Here is a 9,101-nt window from a genome sequence, read left to right on the forward strand (position 1 = left end):
ATGGCGGTATCACCATCGGTCACTCCGATGGCCTAGTTGGAGACCACCAGACATTTCCAAATGCCCCGTGGGAGGAGAGCCACCGGGTTGTTACCAGGTTCACCTTCTCGCCTTCAGGTAGGCCTCTTTGGTCTCTGAATTCATAGCCGAACACTCTGCCCTCCCTTTGCTCACGCAGACCCCGTCCCAGCTGGAGATGTGGAGCGAGGCTCCAGGAGCTCCCTGCGGGGCCGCTACGGGGAGGTCATGCCCGTGTACCGCCGGGACAGCCACCGAGACGTGCAGGCCGGCAGCCATGACTACCCCGGCGAGGGCATCTACCTGCTGAAGTTCGACAACTCCTACTCCCTGCTGCGCAACAAGACTCTCTACTTCCACGTCTACTACACGAGCTGAAGGCCCGCCGGGCTGGGACGCAGGTGGCGCGCACCGGCTGGAGCAGGCTCCCAGCTGGGGCCGCTTGTCCTGGATAGGCAAGGGCTCCAAGCTGAGCGTGGGGCGCCCGACCCTCACGCCCTGCCTGGCGGGCCTGACTGTTGACCCCATCCATGTAGCTTTGCCCCGTCCTTGGCTTCCGCAGATGGTGGTGTGGTACCCCTGCTCTGTGGTCCCTGACTCACGCTCTTGTTGCTTCCGACTCCGGCAAAATCTCTCTGCGGGGGACAACCATCAGGCCAAAAGCCTAAGAGGAAGTTGGGTGTTGCCTTTTCAAAATAGGTTTGTTTCGGTTCCAGGTGTGCGCTTTCAACTGCTGCGCTCTCCTCTTCCAGAGCCTTCACGCAGGCGAGTTTAGTGGCCACGCGCTCTCCACTTTTCTGAAAGGACTGAGAGAGGGAACAGCACTCTGTCCATGCAGGAGCCCAGTCTTGGGGACGCAGAAAGCTCTGGCCAGGCTCTCACCACTGCCGTATTCCCGCCTGCTGGTTCTCCCCGTTCTCTAGTGCAGGCTGGGAGCCCTCACTGCCTCTGGAGGGGTGGTGGTTTCACCCTGCCTCTCCTTCTCTCTTTTCCCTTTTCTAAGGCTGTGTCCCTGCCATCACAGCATGAACTTCCATGCAATCCACAGTGATGATCCCTGTAGTCTAAGCTGTTCTGGGAAGAAAAACTGCCTCCATCACTTCCTATTTCAAGAGGCAGTGTCCCTTTCCAAGGGCCCTGGGGGTGGAAGGGGGAGGGGTGGAAATTAGGTACTGGATTGATCTCAGATGTCACATCTCTGGAAGTCAAGTGTTACTAAGTCATTTTTATGTATAATCAAAGAAGGAGGGGTAGATAATATGAGAGAAGAGGTTAAAAAACAAAACAACACTCCAGATTCCCCATTGCTTTTTTTTTTTAGTCTTTATAAAAGGGGTGATATTTAGAAATTTTGCTTTGGGACCAGTCAGATTTCCTAAGTTTCTAGATGTCTAGATTGCTTGCATTCAGGGCTAGAGGCTTTTGGTGTTCCAAGTCTCATAGGGGAGGTAGTCATGAAGCTTCACTGCTGCTGCTGGTCGGCTCTGTTCTTTTACCAGGCTGAAGCCTGTACGTTCCCTGGGGACGGTCTTTTCCATGCCATGAAGCTGGCGTGCTGTGGGGAGCTGCCTCCAGTGTCCCCAGAAGCATGTGGTGGCCGGCGCCCCCCACCCCGGCCGAGGAGGAGGCAGAGAAGGGACCACTGCAACGGTCGGTACCTCCTCCTCTCTTACCCCTTGCATCAAGCCTGTTACTACTACCTTAGAATTCCGAGGAAGAATTAGATTTATTTATTACTTTTATTTATTGTTAAAGCCACATTTCATTTCACCTTTGAAATAGTTTCCATCTGTTTCTCAGAAGGCTTCCACCTGCTCTGAGCCACCTAGGCCCCCTCTCCTGTGGAGTCTAACTAAATGGAGATTTCAGGTGAAGTCGGGGAGGGCTGATGTTCCACTCCCGTGGGGTCAGTCCCCATGAGGCTCTGGGAGGGGTCTGCCCCTCCTGAGACGGACGGATGATGCCCTCTCCACCCCAGCCTGCTGCCCCCAGCACTCCCTGTGAAGAGTTCTAGGTTGTGAGGGAATCTGCCTGTTTGTCCAGGATTGAGTGAGTGTAGAGGACTTGACCAGCCAACCAGAGACATCCCGTGATGCCAGGACTGCCAAGCCCTCTGCCTGCTCTGAGGAGTCAGCTGTGTCACGATGGTTCCTTTGGCTCCTTCCTTCCCTGTGTGGGAGCCTCACACCACGCCTCCCCTCTGCACAGAAGCAGAAACTCAGCGACCAGGGCTCCGCACAACAGGTCCGTGGTGGCACCTCCGTCACGAACAAAGGGCGCTAGAGCCGCACCTTCTGCTCCTCTGGGAGCACAGCCCCAGGTGGGAGACGATGCCGGGGACTGCCGTAGCATCCCTCTTCTTCCAAGCAGCCTCATACCTCCATTACTTTACGTCTGAGTGCATTCTGTAGAGGATTATACACTGGCCCAAATTTCCATGCCCTATAAGAAGTTAGGAACTGTTCTAGCGACTGCCTATTGAGGTGCTGAAAGCAAACTCGCTGTGCGGTCATCCCGTCAGGTAGCCGTGTGATCATCACTGAAATTGAATCATGCCTTAGCTAATTGAATAGAATCTTTATAAAATAATTTTCTACTGAGCTTTTCTTCAGTCAGCTAAAGCCTGGCTTATTTTTCCCGTTTATTGTTAACTTCTGACTTTCTCTTAAGACGGAGCTGTCGGGTCATGGGAGGCTCCCTGGGATGACACTTGCTGTTGCTGATTTTTGCCACGAGAGCCTCTGTATACTTGTTTCTTTAGAATCCTAGTCCTGTTGCATCAGGGAAGCCTGAGGGACTCGTTCCCATCGCCTCGGTGTGCCTCTTATTGTCTGGCCACTTTTGAAGTCCTGGACGTTGCTATATTTCATCCTGTGTTTTGTGAGCAGTCAGTGCTGCTTTGATCCATTCTCTCTCACACACACACACACACAATAGCTAAAAGAAGGTGTTTTCACTGTCTAATGAATTTACTATCCCATATTAAGTCATCTGAAATTATTGAACTTTAGGGACAAAATATTACTTACAAAACACATGTAATTACTGGGAATTTCAAGGTCTGGCAAATCCTAAGAGGTAGTCATTTCCTTAGTCTGTCTCTGTCTCGGTTTACAGAACCAAACAATGAAGTGAAAATCACTTGCTTTCACCTCCACCCTGTTCTTTAGAGCATAAATGTTAACGTACAATGGAAAGAAAGTACTTCACAGTAGCAGAGACTGGAATTCTATTCTCTCCACAAGGTGGCCAAGTTCTTAAGTTTCTTTGGTTTATTTGGTTTTGCTACTTTGTTGAGAGATGGGGCTTTTAGAAAGTTTAGGGTATTCATTTTTCTCAACATTTTATTTTGAAAAATTCTCAGCACACAACATTTAAAAGAAGTATGATATAAGCACCCTTCTGTATATCCATCACCTAGATTTTAAACTTATAAACTGCCAACTTTTAAACAAAGATGAGTCTGCCATTCTGCTCCTTTTGACAGGTGTCCAGTAGAGCATCCCCTTCATAGACACCAGCGCTCCAGTGTCAGAGTTCCTGGTTTTTAGCAAACTCACCTCATTCAATGCCAGGTAACCAGGCAGGTGATCCTCAGAAAATGTTTCCTGCTCTGCATCTTTCAGAACTCATGCCATATTTCCCCTTTCCCTTAGGCTCTAAAAGCTAATGTTTTCTTCTCTATTGGCATGTCAGAGTGAAGGTAATTGTAAAACTGCTTTCCATTGGAAGGACTTTTTTCTGATCTCTGTTGCTTTCCAACATATCCTCAGGACTGAAATTAACACTCGGATCCTCAGACATAATGTAGCTTTAAAATGGAAGTAGGTAGTAACTTGAAATTAGGCCATTCTTAGTTTTTTTTTTTTTTCTTAATTGACTCATGCACTTTAACAATATTTTTATCTGTTATTTAGGAAAGAAAATCTTGTACTTTTAAAAAGTATATATTGTCCCTTATAATATGTATAAGGAAGAGTTTTAACTGGAAGTTTCCTGAAAGCTCACTATCTTATTTTAATCAGGGGGTTTAGATATTATTGTAAAACATCATTTATAGAAAATACCTGTATGTTTTTGAGGAGCCCTATCCAGTCCCTCTTTGAAAGAAATTAGGTGAAACCCAAACCCAAAGTATTTTTATGTTTATTTTAAGACCACTTTTCTGCAGAAGGTTGCCTTTTAACCCCAAAGTGTAAGGTTCTAAGGTACAGAGCTGAGTGACCCCTAACATTTACACAAAAGGCTGTTGTTTTAGAGGAAAGGATAGGAGTGAAAAGGTTCGTGCAGCTTGAGAAGTGCTTTTTTTTTTTACATTGATAGTAAGGAATGAAAACGAGAGAAAGAAAAGCTATCAGATGTGTCCCAGAATCTCGCTCATAGTCCAATCCTGTGTAGTTCTTTAGTTTGCGTTTCATCCATTGGGGTTTTTCTTTCAGCCAGAAACCTCACTGGTTCTCACTGTGCTTGTTGGAGACATCCCAAACTCACTTTGCTTTCTTTTCCAACACGATCGCCTTTAGAAATATTTTTGAGTAGGTCGCCTCTGCTAAGTGTAACCCTGACCTGAGGATTGATTTCACCTCTATACCCTCTGGGACTTGTGGGTCCAGCGCCATGAAAAAAGATGGTGACTTTAGAAAGGCTAGGAGGAGTTCCTGCTATGTCCCCGTAGCCTCAGTTGGTTTTGACTATACTATGGCCAAGAAAGGATGAAACAGATTTCATTTTGACCAACATCCCAGAATAGCCTCAAGACACAAAACTTTCTGTGAAGGAGCTGTGCCCTCTGTAGGCTGACCTCCCTGTGAGGGGTAGGAATCTCATTCCCTTTCATCTGTGTGGGCCAGTCATACACACACAGTCAATGGGACCAACAGACAGACACAATTTGGTCTTCTTTTTAGAGCTTCCATTTAGAATCTCTCCTGGGTCGAAAAAGTTCACACCAACCTTTTTAACTAGTCTCTTTCCACCTAGCCAAAAGCGTAGACCTTTTGGAAGCCTGAATTTGCTAGAAGCGGAGAGGGCATCCACCCTATAGAATCTCAGTGGTCAAAAAGAGTTGGAAAGTGAGTTTCTGTATGAAGGAAGGTGGTCTCATTTGTTTGGTGAGCGACTTCACTTTCACTTTTCACTTTTACACATTGGAGAAGGAAATGGCAACCCACTCCAGTGTTCTTGCCTGGAGAATCCCAGGGACGGGGGAGCCTGGTGGGCTGCCGTCTATGGGGTCACACAGAGTCGGACACGACTGAAGTGACTTAGCAGCAGCAGCTTGTTAAGGGATTCATGCTCTTTAGAGAGCAGGTCCTTGTATTCATTGTATCTGATTGTGCTGACGAAGCCACGATGCATGATTCTTTGGGGAGTAAGTAGGGGATGGGTGTTTAAAACTAGTCACAAGTTGGGTGCTTCCCAGCAACCCAATATATGGGCACTGTCCCTATGACCAAAGTCCCAGTTTTCATGCATGTGGGATCCTGTCCCTAGGCCCTCATTTCCACACAACTGAGAGAGAGGGGCTAGACCCCCTCCACTTCTCTTATTTATGGTAGTGTTTTGCAACTGGCAGCATGATATCCAAGTTTACATAATTAACCAGAATTAGGTAATAGTAGATAAGCTCATCAGCCTTGGCTGGAAGTAGGGCTGGGGAGGGCGTATGACTTACAGCCCCACTTTGGCGTAGCTGGGTAACTCCTGTGTGACTGTGCAGCTGGAACTCTCGTTAAGCTCACTAAGTGAGTGAAGAGGATGTGATGATGCCATGCCAATGAGGATGACACACTAATTGAGTTGGCTGGGAAACAGAGCAAGGCCTCCATCTACGGGCACTGGACCCTGTCACCAGCTGTGCGTGTGATCTCAGTGTGAGGTGGCAGCTTTGCAGGTTCAGTCTGGCTTCAGGGCCCACTAAGGGGCCAGTCTAATGTGGGCAGTGACTGGCCTTCCGCAAAGCAGAACCTCCTAAGAGTCAGTTCCCAGTGGCCTCTTTTGTGGGAATGGGCAGCGGCACCCCGGCAAGAGCTGCTTTGGTTCTTTTGGTACCTGGTTAATGATCAGTGTCACCCACTTGCTCTGTCCAACCAGTCCAGCACCTGTGGGCACACCTTTGACATCTACCCAGTTATTTAGGTAGTGAGGTTAGGGCAGGATCTGGGACCCAAAGGGTGAGAGAAACTTTGCTAAGTATTGTGTGGCCAGATTTCAGAAATCACCGCTCCCTCTGGGGTGCTGCACCGTCCCTCCTGAACCAAGGCCAGACAGAGCCCCTCCTATCTTAAAGTCTTGTCACCAATCTAAGAAAACGTAGTTAATTGCCTAAACCCTTGTTAGTGGGGGTTCATTTACAAACAGCAGTGTCCTCAGAAACTAAGTCCAAAGGCACAAGACTCTGGCTTTGAAATGATCTGTAGTCCTGGTCCCTGGTTTGAACTCACAGTCTGATTTCTTTCAGTCCCCCAGGCATGTGGACCAGAGTTGATTTCATGGCTCTTCTTCACTCTTATAAACAGATAAGGAAAATGTATGCCAGAAATCTAGAGATAACAGGCTTTTGAAAAATTAAATTCCACAGTTCTCTGTCATTTTAAGCTGAAAGTTTTGACTCATCTGGGGATTAAAATATGTGAAATGGTTTCCAGGAGATCAAGTACATATATTTTCTGAATGTTCTGATACAGGATCATGAACAATTGTAAAGTCTTGGTTTGAAATATGATAGTATGTGGGATAATAGAAGAACCTTGAACTCACAGTCAGGTAAAGGGGCTCTCTTCCTGAACTCTTCTCCTCACTCAGGTTGGAAACGCCTCATCTGTAATGTTACCTGTAATTGATTATTACCATTGGTTTTCAGGTTCAGTCAAGAATCAGGTGGAAAACATTATCCTAATTCTTTCTCTCCTCTCCTAAGCAGCATATTTTACTGAGAAATTTCATATTAAAAACTCCACTAACATCCTTTACTGAAATGACTGTCCCATAAATGAATTTGTTTTTTATTTAGTCAAGCTGAATTATTTCCATTTAGTAGCTATGTTCAAGAGCAAGTAAAGTCTGGAGAAAGCAACCCCGTCACCCATGACTCTGGTGTACCCTTTTCCCTTAATAATGGGAAGTGTCCTGAAATCCCCAGAAGAAAGCTGCTTTGTAGTCAAAGTGATGGATTATAAGAAAGCCAGTCTTTGGGTAAGGATAATTGGAATAGAGGAGGTGCTTGAAGATCTCCTAAACTACCTTATGCCATTTAGCTTGTGTTTCTGAAAGGCCTGCTTTGGTGCCATGCATTGAGATCTATCAGTTGACTGAAAGATGATCATGCTTTCTTGGTAAATATTTTTAAGCAACTGGCAACCACAAAGGCATTCTTTCCTTATCATTCTAGATCATGCACTGATGCTGACATTACAAAAAGGAGTCTGAAAGGGAAACAGTGTCACAGCCTTTTTAAAATACATGGTTTCCCAAGCAATCATTTGTCACATTCAACTAGTTATGTGTTTCCTGTCATGACAAATGCTGCCAGTATCGCCTATGATTTCTAAGAACTCTGAACCAAATTGTTATTTGTTATGTCCTGCTGAGTGGTTTTCCCTTTAAAATACCCTATTTCCACCACCCCGTGGCACTGTATTGCCTGATACACAGAGGATCCTGAGCTATTGTTCCTGAAATAGCTCAGTTCTTGTGTTTTTATATTATGTAACCGTTTTGTGATGCTTTTGTGCATTCTTTGTCTTCTCTTCCAAATTTTGAAATGTCATATAAATAAACTTTTTCACTATGCACCTGAAACATCTGAGTTATAATTTTTAACATTTTTTTCTTCATCTCTCCTCTGCATCTTAAGAGGATAAGTATTCTTTAAATCTGTATGAATTATTTTATAATCTATTATTATAAAAATTTAAGAAAAATTAACAAGAAAAAGTTAAGAGTGAGACTAATGATAGAGCCTTCATCCACATTTAAATTTTAGAATATATATGTATATTTGGCTGTGCCGGGTCTTAGGTCCTGCACGTGGACTTTCTCTGGTTGTGGTGCATGGGCTTCTCATCACCATGGCTTCTCTTGTTGCAGAGCATGGGCTGTAGGCCTGTGAGCGCAGTAGTTGTAGTGTACAGGCTTAGCTGCTTCATGGCATGTGGGATCTTCCCAGACCAGGGATAGAACCCATGTCCCCTGCATTGGCAGGTGGATTCTTTAACCACTGGACCACCAGGGAAGTCTGCATTTAAATTTATAGCTGAGTATAAACTGGGAACTGGGCTTGGCCCAAGGGAAGAGTTGTCGTTTAGTTGCTAAGTCATGTCCAACTCTTTTTGCAACCCCATGAACTGTAGCCTGCCAGGCTCCTATGTCCGTGGGATTTCCCAGGCAAGAATACTGGAGTGGGTTGCCATTTCCTTCAACAGGAATCTTCTTGACCCAGGGACTGAACCCGTGTCTCCTGCACTGGGCGGCAGATTCTTTACCACTCAGCCACCAAGGAAGCCCCTAAGTTTAGAGTGATGATTACTAAATAGAACTTCATTTGTTTTGCTAGTATTTGATCCCCAGGGATGTCCATTTTCCAGTGGGCTGACTCTACTCAAACTTGGAATCAGCACTTTGGACACCACAGGAATCATTTAACATAGTCTGGGTAATATTCAGCCTACTTTCATTTACGGAAATGATACTGTACGATGTCTTCGACATGCCGTATAATGCTGCCTCTGTGCATCCTTGGTGTGTATTCCAGAACAGGAGGGGGCTCACATCTGAGCAGAGGGGCACCATTAAATATTTTCCTAAGTGATACCTGTGGTCCTGAGATGACCCTGTTGATTTTTCCCTGCTTTCTTTTGCCACATATGTATTATAACTTACTTTAAAAAAAATACTGATTTTTTTTTTTTGGCTGTGTTGGGTCTTCATCACGGCAGATCTTTGTTATAGCATGTGGGCTTGCCCCACAGTGTGTGGAATCCCGGTTTCCTTGACCAGCAATCAAACCTGGGTCCCCTACATTGGGAGCTGGAGTTTTAGCCACTAGACCATCAGGGAAGTCCCTGGGGATCTTTAATGCATTG

The 9,101-nt window shown here is 45.7% G+C and overlaps 1 protein-coding gene across 2 annotated transcripts in view; it reads left to right on the plus strand.

Moving 5' to 3' along the window:
* TMED8 (transmembrane p24 trafficking protein family member 8) overlaps nt 1-7,809 on the plus strand; it is a 38,508-nt gene extending 30,699 nt beyond the window's left edge. For both annotated transcript variants that reach the window (XM_055435927.2, XM_088839417.1), the window contains one exon: nt 179-7,809. In XM_055435927.2, coding sequence (XP_055291902.1) covers nt 179-396 — 218 coding nt within the window. In that variant the 3' untranslated portion in view covers nt 397-7,809. The remainder of the gene's footprint in view (nt 1-178) is intronic.
* Nucleotides 7,810-9,101: the final 1,292 nt, after the last annotated feature.

This window comes from Moschus berezovskii, chromosome 9 (assembly GCF_049115385.1).
Source record: "Moschus berezovskii isolate FMDL1 chromosome 9, NW_MosBer_1.0, whole genome shotgun sequence".
In the NCBI taxonomy this organism is placed as follows: domain Eukaryota; kingdom Metazoa; phylum Chordata; class Mammalia; order Artiodactyla; family Moschidae; genus Moschus; species Moschus berezovskii.